The 15,955-nt window shown below is 38.8% G+C and overlaps 1 protein-coding gene across 1 annotated transcript in view; it reads right to left on the minus strand.

The window, feature by feature from the left end:
- Nucleotides 1–15,955, minus strand: part of LOC132825648 (pappalysin-1-like) — a 326,796-nt gene that overhangs the window by 93,377 nt on the left and 217,464 nt on the right. Inside the window, exons 15-16 of the mRNA XM_060841017.1 lie at nt 7,543–7,726; nt 4,268–4,478 (exon numbers count right to left, since the gene is read on the minus strand). Coding sequence (XP_060697000.1) covers nt 4,268–4,478; nt 7,543–7,726 — 395 coding nt within the window. The remainder of the gene's footprint in view (nt 1–4,267; nt 4,479–7,542; nt 7,727–15,955) is intronic.

Below are 15,955 nucleotides of genomic sequence, written 5' to 3' on the forward strand. Positions count from 1 at the left end.
ACGAAGAACTGAAATTTGAAACTGATTGTGTTGAAGAATTAACTGCATCAAAATCCCTGCTGAAACCCCTATGGCTAAGGATTTTTTTTCAGAAACTAGAATAGGCAATCTTTATAGCTTGTTTCAGTGTTTCCTCACAGAAATAACAGATGCATTACATATATTTTGCTTTTAACACATCCTGAAGTTCTTCAAACGCTGGAGGCCCAGGGAGCAGAGAACACACAGCAAGGAGAAGTGTTAGGATAGATGACTGAAAACATCACGACTTTCAGCAGTGTTTTTGGAAAAGGGGGAGAAACTGAGCAAATGCAGCTTGTACGTGGAGCAGATGAAGCAGGTGCAATACAACAGTAGGGGAGAAAGTGAGGTCTGCAGATGCTGGAGTATCAGAGCTGAAAATGTGTTGCTGGAAAAGCGCAGCAGGTCAGGCAGCATCCAAGGAACAGGAAATTTGACGTTTCGGGCATAAGCCCTTCATCAGGAATGATGAAGGGCTTTTGCCCAAAACGTCGAATTTCCTGTTCCTTGGATGCTGCCTGACCTGCTGCGCTTTTCCAGCAATACAACATTAGCCAGGATCAAATGGTGGTGGATTTGAGTTGAGTGAATCTAGGGTGGAAGAAAGCACAGAATTAAGAAGCCCCACTCAAGAAATCGACAGTGAATTTGGTTTTCCATGTAACCATGACATAGGTCTCCAAGATAAAAAATAAAACCTTTTTTTCCCTCAAAACTGAATTTACATTTTGAATAACTGAAATATGGAAATTTGTACATATTGCCAGAATTTTGAAGGACTGACCTAAATAAAAGGATTATGCGGCAAAGATTATAATGTTTCAAATTGAATGATATAAAGTGACACTTCAGCTTGCTGTGCACAAAATATTTCAGAATTGTACTTCTGGTTTTCCTACTGCAGCAAAAATTAAGTTGCATATTTAAAAGCAGGACTATAAGTAACTGAATCAAATTACAGTCCTAAAGCAGAATCTTTAATGAATGAGGAGGTCACTAGATATTGAAAAAGTATTATGTCAAGGTTACTGGGCTGCCTATTAGTATGCAACACCACTTTCAGATTGTCTGTGTTGTACTGTTTTAACATTTCATTTTTTTTTTCTTTAATGATACAGCTTAAGTTGTTGTGATTTTTGCAGATTAAAACGGTATACCTTGCATAATTTATGCAGGATTCCTGCTCCCCCTTAAAATCTGGCAAAAGTGCCCAGGCTCATTCTCCTCCTTTGTCAAGCCTAATAAGCATAGATTTTGACAGTAAGTGAACCTGTCTGACAAGTGTTTGATTGGTCATTCCAGCCAAAGTGTTCCCAAAGGACACTTGTTAGATAATGAGGTCTATTGATTTTGAAAAGAAATGCATTTCTGTCAACCCCAGCTAGTTAAAATTGCATTTGGCTTGCTTTCTCCCTTGTTTAGTTAACTGCTTGATGTTTCACCTCCTTTTCTCTCTTTTCTCTTTGTCTGGCTCGGAGAGTGAGCAAAGGAGCCAGCTGCGGTGTCTCTGCCACGAATAGTTGGCTACAAGGAGGCACGAGGAAGTACTATTGGAGTGATTCTAAGTTCATAAGTAAAAACATTTTCATCAATGAAGGTGAAACATTCTTGCTGTGATTAGAAACTTGTGTTGTGAAAAATTCTAGGGAATATCCACACGCTTGAAAATATGTCCCATTGGGCAAAGTGTAGGATCATCAGTGGACAGGGTATCTATAACTCAAAGTGATTTACATTTATATTTCAACTACTTTAGACAGTGGGGGAGTAATATCTATTCATCTGCAGGTTCCTTGAAGAGGCATTGATACAATTGGTTCTCTTGTTCCCATGGATAAATCTTTGAACTGCAGAAACGTTAAGTGTAAGTGAATTAAGGGTGACCCTTGGGAGAGCAATACCCCTGATCAGCTCGTTATACTTTCACTGCTATAACTGGTTCCCCTAATGCTTTGTCAGAATCACAGAGCCATGAACATACAAACATAGTGAAGCATAGTGTTCATAGTGTTCACTTACAATCAGGATGACAAAGGTTATGAACGGAAATTCACTTCGAGTTTAAAAATTAGCAGGATTGGGGGAAATTTCATTTTTCCAAGATGAAAAAGGTTGGACTGGGCTCTCAGGATGTTTCCTCCCAAGTTCAACTGTCATTCAGCAAGCACATGGAAGGAAATCTCTCTCTCTCTCTCTCTATTCTCACCCTTTTCAGTTATTCTGTGCAAAGCAGCATGAATCTGCCCTGATATTTGGTAGTATGTATTCAAATTGAAATAATGAATTAAAAATAAGTTTCATTCCTGTGCACTAACTTGTGATTTCTGTGATGTTCAACATCATTCTATTTTGCTCTCTTAATGAGAGAAAGTACATGTTAGCAGGGAAATTAAAGGGGAGAAATTCCTTCTACTGCAAACAGATAGCAAATTTGTTGAAAATGTTGATTCATATTTAAAAATGAAAATGAAAGTTAGTCTCATGCCACTGACTGAGGGAGGAATGCTGACGAGTGAATGAAGAGATCTCCCTGCACTTCATAGAATCAGAATAATTCCACAATCCTATGGCTCTCAGATCCGAACAATGCTAGAACATTGTCCTCTCTCTCTCTCCCTAGAATTATGGATTCCCACTGAGATTGTGCATTTGTGCCAAATATCATGTTAAAATTCAGCTAGTACAAAATGGGCAATTGAGGCCCTCAATTGGCACATGCCATTTGAAGGAAAAAAAAATGGATGGGGTTTAAGTGTAACCTTTCATTTTAATTAACTCCCTATGTAGAACTAGTGTCAAAAACATTACTTTGTAAGTAATGAAAAAGGTAGTTAGAAATCCTTTTCAAAATTAGTGAATACCACAGCCATATATTGCGAAGATGGAGAAAGAGCCTCGAACTTGTTGTGTTGGGTGTCATGGTCAAAGTATGTCAGTCTACCTTTAAGAGACATGGTCAAGTTCTCACAATTGAACCATAGCTTGTGACCTAAGAGTATTATAGTCTCACCTCACACAGGAACACTTAAGCATGACACTCTACGAGTAACTACTAAATTACTAACAACCTGGACACTTATGTATCAGATGCATATCAATGTTTGCATATGAAAGTTAGCTGTAATTAACATGATCAAGTTCTGCAGCATCACAATATCCAAACTCAGTTTCACATGTTGCAAAGGATGACAAAGCATCAAGTAAAATGACCTCCTGGAGACAAAAATCATATCAAAGCCAATGGGGAAAGAGGGTAAATTCCTTATATTTGTTTTCATTTCAGGCAATCTATCAGTTTCATTACTCTCATGCTTCAGAAGTGCCCACTCGGACTAGAAGCCGATCAACACTAACCAGCTGACATCAGTTGGTCAGCTCCCTACGATAATTTTACTCTTTATTGTGCACTTGGTCTGTTAGCATGCAGAATTATTTTAAATATTTGAAGAAAGAGAAATAAGTTTTCTTCATTGTCGACAGAAAAGAAAATCTGTGCTTAGTTACTGGTTGTGAACCATGTTTATTGGTGCCGTTTGGAGCTTGTCATTTTTAACAAGCTGGCAGTGCTTCCCAGTCCAGTGGCTGATCGTAATTAAAACATAAATTAGCATCATTGCTGATAACACATCGAAAAAAAGTAACGTCATTCGTGTCTGGCAACTAACTGCCGAAAACAATGTGCTTTGGACATTACTGCACTGGGTATTACATTAAGTATGCAAGCGAATGTTATTCTACATTCTTGTGAGGCAATGCGTAAGGAAAACCTTAATTATTTATTAGTTCAGAACGCTGACACCTTTAACCAATCTCTAAGCTTGCTTTCTAATGTAGGCAGCATAATGGGAAGACTTCTTTGGAACTATAACCGAAAATGAGATGTTCATAGGACTGGATTTAATCCAGTGGGATTATAAAATTCATCTTGGGCCGTTGTGCAGAAGTAATGGCACATGAATTCACTTTTTTTGTTCCATTGAATTTGAGGGAAAAGGAAATCAGCCAAGATTGCCAAGGTGATTTACCAGTTTGCTATTGTCTATTTTGTGTAATTGTACAGACGTATTTTGTAACACACGGTCACCTTGTTGCAGCTTGGTCCATGTAATCTTTTCATATCTTGAACCAGCAGAAAATATTTTTCCCACAGGATGCATCATTAGTAACATACCATTGTCCCTTCCTCCCCTGCCCCACTACCGATTTCCCAACCCAGTAATAATGTGTCAGCCCAGGAGCCACTTACTTCCTTATCTTTCTTGAGATGCTGGGGACGTGGTATCCTGGTTTGCATTTGTATTTACATGATGAACCAACCTTGTGCCCATCATGCTGACAACGTGAGCTTTGAAGTCTGGCATTGGGTACAGGAGGAGGAGCAAGACACATCAGTTCACAAAGGGACTCGGGGAATGACCACAGTCCATCGTCGAGGCAGATTAGAGTGTTGTTGGTCCCTGTAGAACATTGCATTGCATTATTTCAAATGGAAGACTCTTTTTTGGCACAGGCAAAAACCTCATTGAATAAAAACTAAAGCGACCTTGTTGGAATTGCTGGCACACAAATTTGGAAAGCAAATTGTTCACAGTTCCTCAGAAACGCATATCCTGTACACGCTGTTACAAACCACAACTAAACACTGTTTCACAGCACAAAATATATCTGAAGACATTCACTTGCATAAACTCTATCCCATTTTCTATCCTTGAACCTGGGACGGTTTGTTTTTATTGGCAAACCCTCTCTATAACTTATTCAAAGTTACTCACAACTTTTAAAAAAAGCTATTATTGTTGTTTTAGGCTAACAGGTTCCAATAAGTAACTTGTTGGCTTGACGCATTTTAGCATTTACTGAAAAAATAGTAAGGGGGCTGTAGATGGGGAAAAATAAGCTTTCAGCTCCATGTACTTTTGCTGGAAGAGGAAGATTTTGCTGATATGGAGTCTCTGAACCTCACTATGTAATTCAAAGGGCAAATTTATTGTTCTGCCCAATTGAGGGAAGAAGTTTTTGTGTCACTGATGGGAAGATATCTGACTGTCCATAATTCATTGCATTTTCCAATCCCCCAACATGGCCCCATGTTCTCCTGTTATATACACAGGGCACAGCTAGTCCATCGTGAGAGCTGGCACAGGAGCAACTGCAGCTGAACCCAGTCTCGTCCTCATCTGAACTCTACACACACTCGTTCTCCAGCAGGAGACATGGTTAGCAATCAAGAACTGGAACATTGCCTGACTTTTTTCACTTCTTCAGGCGAATGATGCAGTCCCACCACCACCTGAGGGTTAGCTAGCTCAACAAGTGCTGGGGATGATCTTTACAGCTCCCTTTCCTCACTGGGTGGTGTAAAGGTAACTGTTTTCAAACACAAAGTGGTGAAAATCTGTAATAGCCTCTCACCAAAGTGTGTGAGTGCCAGGATGACCGCAGCTTTCACAGAAGAGACTGGTAGATTTTGGTTAGATCAGGGTATCAAGGCATATGGGGGAAAGGCAAATAAATGGAGCTAATGTACAAATCAGTCAAGATTAAACTGAGCGATGAAAAGACTTGAACGATTTAATGTTTTTTCTGCCAATGACTTGAGCCTCAAATGTAATTGTTGACCTTGATTTTTGCTATTCTGTAGATAATCATTAAAAGTTTAAGCTGGATGTTACACATTTTCTACACTAGTTCGTGCTGATGTCATCCTTTTGGAAACAAAAATCTGATGACTTCCATTTTGTGCCTTGTTGCTTCAACGAGCTGTTTTCCATCAGCTAAGTGTTTAGCAATCTCTTATTTTTTTTGTAAAGTCATGCGCATGCAGGGGAATTCATTTTCACCCCCTGCTTCCTTCACACACAAATGTATAAAGCCTCAACTCCTCGAGGAAAAGTCATCCTAGTTATGTTTGGGGTCAGCCCTCCTTATGTGACACCTATTATATGGTCTCCTGCATTTGATGCTCATTTTTAAGTTTGACAGTCTTTGTTGCATTTAGGGTTTGCCATTGAAACCCTAATGTAATTAATATTTTGAGAGCATATGTAACCTTTTAGTGGAGGCTTAAATCGGAAATTGGCCTTATATTGAGCTCTCTTGTCAATTTTGTCTTATTTTAATTCATATGTTTATTGCACAGCCAGGACCCCTTATTTGGGACATCTTCAATTTTGTAAAGGGCAGACAAGATCACCAAGATGGCCATCTACCAGCCCTTCAGTTTCTTATTGTATCACTTCTACATCTGTGTGCGACCACGACAGATACACAGTCTCATCAGTGACTCAGATAAAGAAGCACACAGTCATAGAGATGTACAGCATGGAAACAGACCCATGCCAACCAAATATTCTAAATTAATCTTGTCCTATTTGCCAGGACTTGACCCATATCCCTCTAAACCCTTCATTTTCATGTATCCATCCAGATACCTTTTAAATGTTGTAATTGTACTAGTCTCCACCATTTCCTCTGGCAGATCATTCCATACACGTGAAAAAGTTGATCTTTCGGTCCCATTGAAATGTTTCCCCACTCACCCTGAGCCTATGCCCACTAGTTCTGGACTCCCCAACCCTGGGTAAAAGACCTTGTATATTTACTCTATCCATGCCCTTCATGATTTTATAAACCTCTTTAAGGTCTCCCCTTAGCCTCTAAAAAACTTATGGCTTCTTTCAAAAACAGGTATATTCCATGTTTTTATTTTCACCTCTTGGTTAAATCCTGATGGGAGCAACAAGATTAAAACTAACCAACTTTAACAATGTATATGAAACTTCAAAGAACAAACAGAGATTGACTTTTGATGGTATGAGTGGAGAATGCAGCTTTCATGGGCCACAGGACTGAATCATGTGAGTCAGTAATGTGTCCACCATACTACTGGAATTCATCTCTTCAACCTCTATTTTCCATATGTGTCCCCAGATCATGACACCCAGTAGATGTAGTCATCTCAATCCAAAACACTGTTGTTTTCCAGTGTGATTTTAGAAAGTATGTAAAATCTACAGAAAGTAATTGATTTTATTTGGGCAATACCAGGTCATTAATTTGCATTAAATAAGCTGACATTGTGCACAATGCTACTCCACAATGTTACTCCTTATACTCCACAATCACTTGATGAAGGAGCAGTGCTCCGAAAGCTAGTGCTTCCAAATAAACTTGTTGGACTATACCCTGGTGTTGTGTGATTTTTAAAAAAACTTTGTCCACCACAGTCCAAGACCGGCACTTCCAAATCGTGCACAATGCATCAATTAGAACTAACATAGTGCATCCAGTTTGTGCTTTGCTCTGACACGTTTACCAATGATGGAGTGCAGTGACAGTGAGTAAGAGTTAGGCCACTGCCTCGGGCACCTGAAAGCTGACCACAAAGTGACTCTCCTGATTGTTGAGTTGGTGGATCAAAGAGGGAGTGGGAGCACTATCATTTGTGATATTGCATTTGTTTTTTTTAAAGAGGGAACAAACAGATGCAACCAGCAGTTTTGAAAGCATAACTACTCTTACCTCGTAGCTGAGCAGGGGGTCGACACTGGAAGGTGCACTGTTTGCCAAATGTGGTCCCTTCAGGGCATGAGAAAGTGGCAGGATACACATGATACTGGTCCGGGATTCCACAATCCACAGGCTCACATAACACTTGTTGGCTCCATTTCCCATCTGTGCAAGTGACTGTCATCATTGATTCAGACTGGAAGTGAAATTCACACTGTCGTTAATTCATGGGATAGACCAGGAATCTACATACAGCTATTGTGAACAGTTCACCACTTCAAAATTTGAAGTGAAGTCAAGCCAAATACATCCCATTTTGTTCAAGTTTTACTTTGCAAGGCAGGAAAGACAAAGATTTGTTTTGCTGAACTGGAGAAAAGGAACTGATGAGAGGAAGCTTAAAGATTCTCCTTCAATGCAAGTCACTGGGAGTTTCCCATGCCCCAGAAAGTAAGTGTCTTCAGAAGCAACTGAAGCAATCCCCTCTTCTGTTCTTGTCAACAATTGGGTTCATTGTAGAATTATCTGGGTAAATTTTCTGTTCCATAGGATCAGGGCAAGACAAGGTTTACGGCCAGTTGCAACACCCCAGTTTCTATCTTGAATAAGATCCACACTGTATCGACCTGATTTGTATTTCTTTACCCAACACACACATTGCATTTAGCCATGGGCCATCGAAGAAACAGGTGATGTGCAGATATTTCTGGTGTTCTTGGAAAAACTATTACTCTTTTAGCTTTTGGATTTTTACCCCAAATCGTCCTTTTTTGACTTGGTCGAATTGCCTCCTTTTAAGTTTGCTGCATAAATTAACAGCAAGCAAACAACGACATCAACTTGAATATATATAGCATGTTTTTAAAAAAAAATATAGGAAAGCATCAAACAAACCCAGCCAGAGAGGGAGACATTGAAGCTTGGTCCAAGTTAGAAACGCAGGGTCCGAAAGAAAGAGAGAGAGGGACATGGCAAAGAACTTTGGTGATTTTCTTTTTAGTTATCAAGAATAATAAATGGTCAGCAATGAATTATGAAGCACAGGTTCTCTCTCAAGTTTCCACTGAGAAATTGAAACCACTCGAATTTCATCCTTGTCATTTGTGGAATTATTCTTCTGTCTTTTTACAACTGTCTGTTCTGCTTGAATAATTTTCATTCGACAACTCATTTCATCTTTAAGGCATGAACGTCATTAAAGTAGCATGATTGGAAGAAACAGATTATAAGCTATAAGCAGTACACTTGTGCACTTGTATGCTGTTAAGCATCACTTGGCAATCCAACTTGCATGCTCCAGTTCAGGTCATTTCAATTTAAAAGAATGGTTTTCTCACCACTTCCCCTCAAGGATATAACCATCAAGCTCTCATCTCTATACTTCAAGTTACCATGTGTGGTCAAAGTATCCTGCTGTAAGTACTATTAATCAATTCTATGACTGTAATTAAATATCACTTCTGTTTTATGGATCTGATACACTCACTTGCTTTCAATATGCTTTTCAACACAAAGATTCTCCTCATTGCAAGTGTGAACTGAAGGATAGATATTAAGTTACAATTGGAAGCTAATCCCCCAATATCTTGGGTAAATGCAATGCCCACTATTGCACAGAGGTATACAGACAGACCAGTTACATCTCAGACTTGAATTCCAGCCTTTGCTGATATCGCAAATCTTCCAACCTTTTAGTAACAAGGCACACTTCAGTCAGACAAACAATTCAGTGGCACATCCACTTTTTAAACGTCATCTCAATTTTGCTCTTTGGCCGTGTGTTTTTAGAATGTTCATAGTTTAGAATCAAAGGACTTATACCAAGCATTTAATGGGTTGAATAATTTTCATGAATTGCAATTTTGACTGGATAGAATATTATTTCAGATGAAACAATGGTTGTTTTACATTGACTTTCATTACCTTTGTCCAAATTTTCATGGCACACTCGGACAGTTCTCAGAGTAGAGTGGTGCTGGAAATGCACAACAGGTCAGGCAGCATCCGAGGAGCAGGAAAATCAATGTTTCGGGCAAAAGCCCTTCATCAGGAATCCTGATGAAGGACTTTTCCCTGAAACATCAATTTTCCTGCTTCTCAGGTACTGCCTGTCCTGATGTGGTTTTCCAGAACCACTCTAATCTTGACTCTAATCTCCAGCATCTGCAGTACCCACCTCCGCCCAGCTCTCAGAGTACACAAGTATGCATGGCACACTGCTTATAAACCACTGCTGTTTGGTGGTGCCACAAAGGAACACAGTGGTACATGAAGGTCAATTCTTACATGAAGGTAAGTATCTATGCACTCAATCAACTCCTTTTTGTTACTGTTGGGATGTTCAGACTTGCACAGCACAAATGAAGCCGGGAATGGTCCCTGGTGTGATGCTGTTCATAGTTGAATGGGTTAACATTCAGTATCTCAGTTGCAAGTGTGAACTGAAGGATAGATATTAAGTTACAATTGGAAGCTAATGCCCTAATATCTGAGATAAATGAGATAATGGCACCCAGATGTACCATTGAACCACCTACAATAAATAGCCAACGTAATTAGGAGTGAGAAAAGATCACTCCCAACAAAAAGATGAACTTTTAAGATGCCCTTTATTTTAAGAAAAAAGAACAGGCAAGAGTTGTTTCATATTCACCTTACTTCTGCACAAATAATTTCTTCCCGTGCATAAATAAAACAATGACTTAGAAATAAGAATTCAAACAGCTTTCTTCAATAACAGTATGGTAGAGTCATACTGCTAAAATTAACCTCTGAAATGAACCTGAAATTTAATTTATATTTTAAAATTGCAGATTTTCTTTTTATTTCTTGTTCAGCGCATAGGATTTTGTGATTAAGAATCAAATAAAGCTGTGTAGGTTAGGTAAATTAGCCATGCTCCATTGCACAGAGTATCCAGGGATGTACAGGCTAGATGGGGATTAGCCATGGGAAATGCAGGGTTACAGGGATAGAGTAGCAGAATGGGTCTGGGAGGGATGTTCTTTGGAGAGGCAGGTGTGGACTCGATGGGCTGAATGGCCTGCTTCCACACTGTGGGGATTCTATGACTCTATATTGTCTAATTACTGGGGCTATTTGCTATTAGCTGCATGAATTGAACCATGACACTTCACCCCCAATGCACCTGATCATATTGCACATTGGCACATTATGCTGGTTCTTTGAAAGAGCTCTCCAAATCATTCCACTTCCCCACTCTTTGCCGAAAGCCTTGTAAAATGTTAGCTGATCTGTACTCAATCATGCACTGAGTGGCATTTTGCTTCCAAAATGTTCTCTCAGCGTTTGCAGATTTTACTTATGTGAATGAATAATTCACCAATTTCAATTTGACGCAGGTTTTTATTTTGAAATCTACAATACTGCTGAAATCATTCATTTGGATGTATGTTTAGAATCCGGCTCCACCAACATCCAGTTCCTCTGGTGATCGCAGCCAATTAGCAGTTTCTAAAGCATTGAAACCTTCCCGTGACCATGTCACAGATCACTGATACCCTTCCTTGGAGGTGGCAGGTCATTAATGCTGTCACACTACAAGAATGTGACATGATGCCATCCTTCAGTGACAGAAACATGGCTCAAAATGTCAAACGCCTCAGAAAACAAATGGCAAGCACGGTGGAAAGCGAGGATTTTGATCTAACACTGAGAGGGCCATTTTAATCTAACCCAGCAAGGCAGGAAAATTACATGACAGGGTCAGCAACTATAGAAATGAATAGAAAGTAACCTCAGGCAAAAATGTAAACTGTGGGTGGCAGTCCAATTTTGTCAGTCTCATGTGGGCAGTTTAGGTATTACTTCCTGGAGTGTCAGATGTTTATTAATCAGGTGATCTCTACTCTTCTGTCTTACCTGTTCACCTGATGTACCCCACCCACATCCCCTCTAATTTGTTCTGTAATGAGCACCACATTTTATTAATTGCCACTGACACAACCTAACATAAGCGTAATGCCAAATTTCTTTTGAGCTGCAGTCAGTGTTCTTTCACATCATTGTGGAGCAGAAGATCGAAGCCCATTATCTCCACCTTCCCCACCTGCAATGGAAACTTGTTTACAACATAAGCCTAGGTCATTTTTTGGTCATTTTACAGTTCTGTACACCAGTGAAAACTTCCCTGATTACAAATAACTATGTGGATCTATACAAACAATCCAGGTCTTTTATAATATATAATTTCAGTTACATCATACTGTAAACTTCTGCTATAAATTCTGTGTCTTGCAATCTTATACTCCACCCGATGAAGGAGCAGCGCGCTGAAAGCTAGTGCTTCCGATTAAACCTGTTGGACTATATCCTGGTGTTGAGTGATTTTTAACTATGTGGATCTAGTTTGCTTCACCTGCAAAGTTAAAATGTTCACATAGAATACCATCTTAACTTGAAATAAAACAAAATGAAGCCATACTTTGGAATGGTAGCAATTACAGTAGCAACAGTAGGTTACTTATAAGTTCACATCCACCTCTATCGGATGACGCCAGTTTGGATAGATGGCACTTCTATCACAAGCACAACTCATTAGAAAGACACAGTTCATCCCATAAGAAGGGCATTCAATTTACAAAGGAACTTTGACAAAACAGTTCAGTGAGGTAGAATGTCCTACAGAAGTCTTATGCAGCAACTGCTCAGATGGTCAAGAGCCCCAAAAGCTGTTTTACCGTTGCAGACAATTGGATTTTTCAGTGGCTCAGCCACTTGAGAATTGTCTTACCAATTGAGACTCCAAAAGCAAAAGTGTTTTTCTTTGGGGACTTCAAAAGGACTTCACTCCTGTTCAACATCCAATTTAATGATGCCTTTGGCATATGTTGCATGGTAGTCTGAAAAGTGGTTATGTTGTGCATAGGAAAAGCAGAGTCTATTATATCCACTTGCAAATTATTTACAGTGGATTTTTTTTGTGTGTATGGTTTCTTTGAAGGATTTTTATAGACATGGCTTAATAAGCTGTACGTTAATTAATGTAGCAGTATGTTGAGGTGTTTGTCCGTGGTCATTGCATTATACACATTCTTACTATCCAAACAAAGGAGATTTTATTTGTAGTAATCTATTTCAAAATGTTAAAACTACTATATTGAATTTTTTTTGCACTTATCTATGTTATTCACCTCAAGCAAGTCAGATAACCCATGTTTGTTTTGGTTGCAGCTTTCCTTCCTTAAGTTACTTTGAGCTGGTTAAAAAGCCATATGTCGATGGCTGCTCTGACATGATTGTAGCAGATCTCCTGAGTGAGAGAGTGACAGCCTGATAATTGGAAAGGGACTGTCCATTGAATATCAGGACCGAGAATCACAAAGGGGATTTTATATCCTTTCAGCATTCAATACTTCAGCAATGATGAACTGCACTGGGAGTCCTCATTAAAACAGGGTAACAGTGCTCCAGTTGTGAAAAATTATAGAGAATACATCGTCAAATAGTTTAGTTGTACTTCTTGTAAACTTTCACCATTTAATGTGATATAGCGATCATGAAAGATTTTACTAGCAAATGCTGGTTATGGACAAATTTTATGGATGCAAAAATCATTCTTGAAAAACATCTGAGTTATGACTTCAATTGTATTCGCCTATTATACATGTTGTTCATTTTAATTACTGATCAAATCAAACAATATACTTTCCAATTTGTAATTTTCTCCTTACGCAGTTATATTAACAGTTTTGACAGTATACGTAAAAAGTAATATAAACAGGGAAAAATATCTTATTTATCTGCTGTCTGGTCTGAGTTTGTTTATTCCTTCCCTCTGCTTAGGACTTAACAAATGTCAGAGTTCCATATTGGGGCATTGATATGTGGCTGAGCCACAAAGACCAAGAATGTCCCAACTTTGTTGCCCAGTTCGTGTTAAGAGCATTTATTTTGGCCAGGATGGCACTCTGGCAATACAACTGGCATCAGCAGCCTCAGGCTAGAAAGGGGAAAAAAATTAGCCCAGGTGTTTCTGTGCTGTGGAGTTTTTAAGCTCGCCAATTTCTGTGTACGGCAGGTTTGAAACTTCAAATTTGAAACAGTGCTGTGATAGCTGTGAGCATATCATTGGCATGAACTTTAACATGAGGAAAATGTTCAAATTTAGCTGTAAAACCTAACCATATAAAGTAAGCTGCTTGACGTCAGTGCACTATACTTGACTATCTGTAAAACTGCCAAAACAGTTTAAGTTCTCCTTATTTAAGGTGCTTTCAGATTTCAAAACGTTTCCTTACTAGGAACGGCAAAGACCTGCTATCAGATTGTATCACAAGACACTGCTTGACCATTGAATTCAGTTTTGCGTATTTGTCTCTTTCCTCACACTTCCTCTCCTTCCAGGAAGTGATCGAGACCATTACCTTGTCATATAATGAATTGAAGTTGCCAATATGTATGCAGCTATTGTGTGAGACAACAGAGTAGAACATTAAATTACACTTAGAACAATAATCCTTGATAACAGCTGATATCAGTCAGGATGATTGCTGAAAACATTGCAAAAAAGAAATTATCTTTACAGACTAATAAATTGTATCCATTTCCCAAATAAATTCAATCATAGAAAATGGACAAAAAATTTCTATTCTTTGCATATATCTTTAAACATTATTCTTTTCATCTCAGAATTTAAATTTATGCTTAATTCTTGAGTTTAATTCCGGTTCATCAGCAGATAGGTAATCCTTCATCACAGCTTACTTGAAATGAATCTTGGAACACTTGGTCAAGTTAGTGGTGAAGTGATCAACAGGCACTGATGTTTTTGATTTCTCTTCTGACATGAACTTCCTTTTATTGAGCTTAGAGGTCAGTCCCTCTGTGTTGTTACTCTGTGCTTTGAACACAGAACAAAACTAATAAAACAATTGATCATGATCAGACCAAACTGTAGCTTTTTTATAAGTCTTTTTACATGCCACCCTCCATCTTTCCTTCCTCATCGACAGTCCTGTCAAATGGTCTCTTGTTCCATAATGCTATATTGCCTTTTCAGACCATTGCAATGGGATCTAAATCAGCAAGAAAGCCAATTATATCTGTCGAGCAATATTTGTGCCAAATCTTGGTGCTCCAACCATAAAGCACTGGATATTCCCAATTTCAGTGACTCATTCTGAAAAAGGTTCAGTGGTCCTGAAATATTCATTCAGCTTCCTCTTCATAGATGCTGCTGGACTTGTTGAGATTCTCCAGCAAATTCTGTTTTTGTTTTATAATTGCATGATAATTCTCACTTTATCTACTGCTTGGATGGCATTGCACCACTAATTTGAGGATTTAAGAAACAAAGATAACAAATCCTATCTGATAGTTTACAACCTTGGCCTTTAGTTGAAAAGTAACAACGAGCAGTAAAAGTAGAACCAGTTGAACATGCTGGGCTCTGCCACCATTCAGTCAGATCATTGTTGATCTTCTTCTTCAACTTCACCCTCCCACATTATCCCCAACATCTCTCACTTCCCTGCTATCCCCAAAAATCCAGTGATTTTGGTCCTGAATGTACTCTGTGACTGAGCATCTATATCTCTCTGTGGTGGAGAATTTCAAAGTTCCCAAACCTTGGCCTGTACTCACCAGAATTGCGAAGAATTAAGAAATTTGATTAAAATGCATGAAATTCTAATGTCCAGACAGACTAGGTGCAGGGAGTATGATTTTCCTAGATGGAGGTTTAGAATCAGGAATTAGAGTCTCAAGACACAGGGTGGGCCATTTAAGACTGAGATGAGGAAACAATTCTTCACTCAGAGGGTGGTCAACCTGTGGAATTTACTATTAGAGAAGGCTGTGGAGGTCGAAACTGAGTACTGTGTATTCATGATAGAGATTAATAAACATTTAGATATTAAGAGATCTTGGGAATATGGCATTGAGATAGAGGATCAGATTTGATTATATTAAATGGCAGGTCCTAAGGGCTAACTGGCTTCCTCCTGCTTCTAAACTGGATATGTCTATGTTGATTGGAGGAATTGCCCTTTTGAGCTAAATAACTCATTCTTCTACTGTTATCATGACCCCTTCGTCTCAGCCATTAGAAACAGGCTCCCACCAGTGACTCTGCCCAGCCCCTAATATCATTGAGATGGAGTTTCCCATTGTCTTGCAAAGTTTTCTTGTGAGTTTATCTAAAGGTGCATTTCAGTGGCATAATCATATTACACAAAGGATAGTTAATATTATCAAAGGCAAAAATACTTCTGTAAATGCAGTATGCATTGATACACCTATTTTCCTCAGTTAAAAAGAAAAAAAACAGAAATAAAGCAACTATTTTGTGGTTTATCTTTTAAATGACAATAAAATAAATTACTTTGAGAATTGAACAGTAGAATTATGTCCTGACGTTCAACTAAGACAAGAAACAATCCCTGACGAGTCGTCCAACTTAACT

This window comes from Hemiscyllium ocellatum, chromosome 21 (assembly GCF_020745735.1).
Source record: "Hemiscyllium ocellatum isolate sHemOce1 chromosome 21, sHemOce1.pat.X.cur, whole genome shotgun sequence".
Lineage (NCBI taxonomy): Eukaryota > Metazoa > Chordata > Chondrichthyes > Orectolobiformes > Hemiscylliidae > Hemiscyllium > Hemiscyllium ocellatum.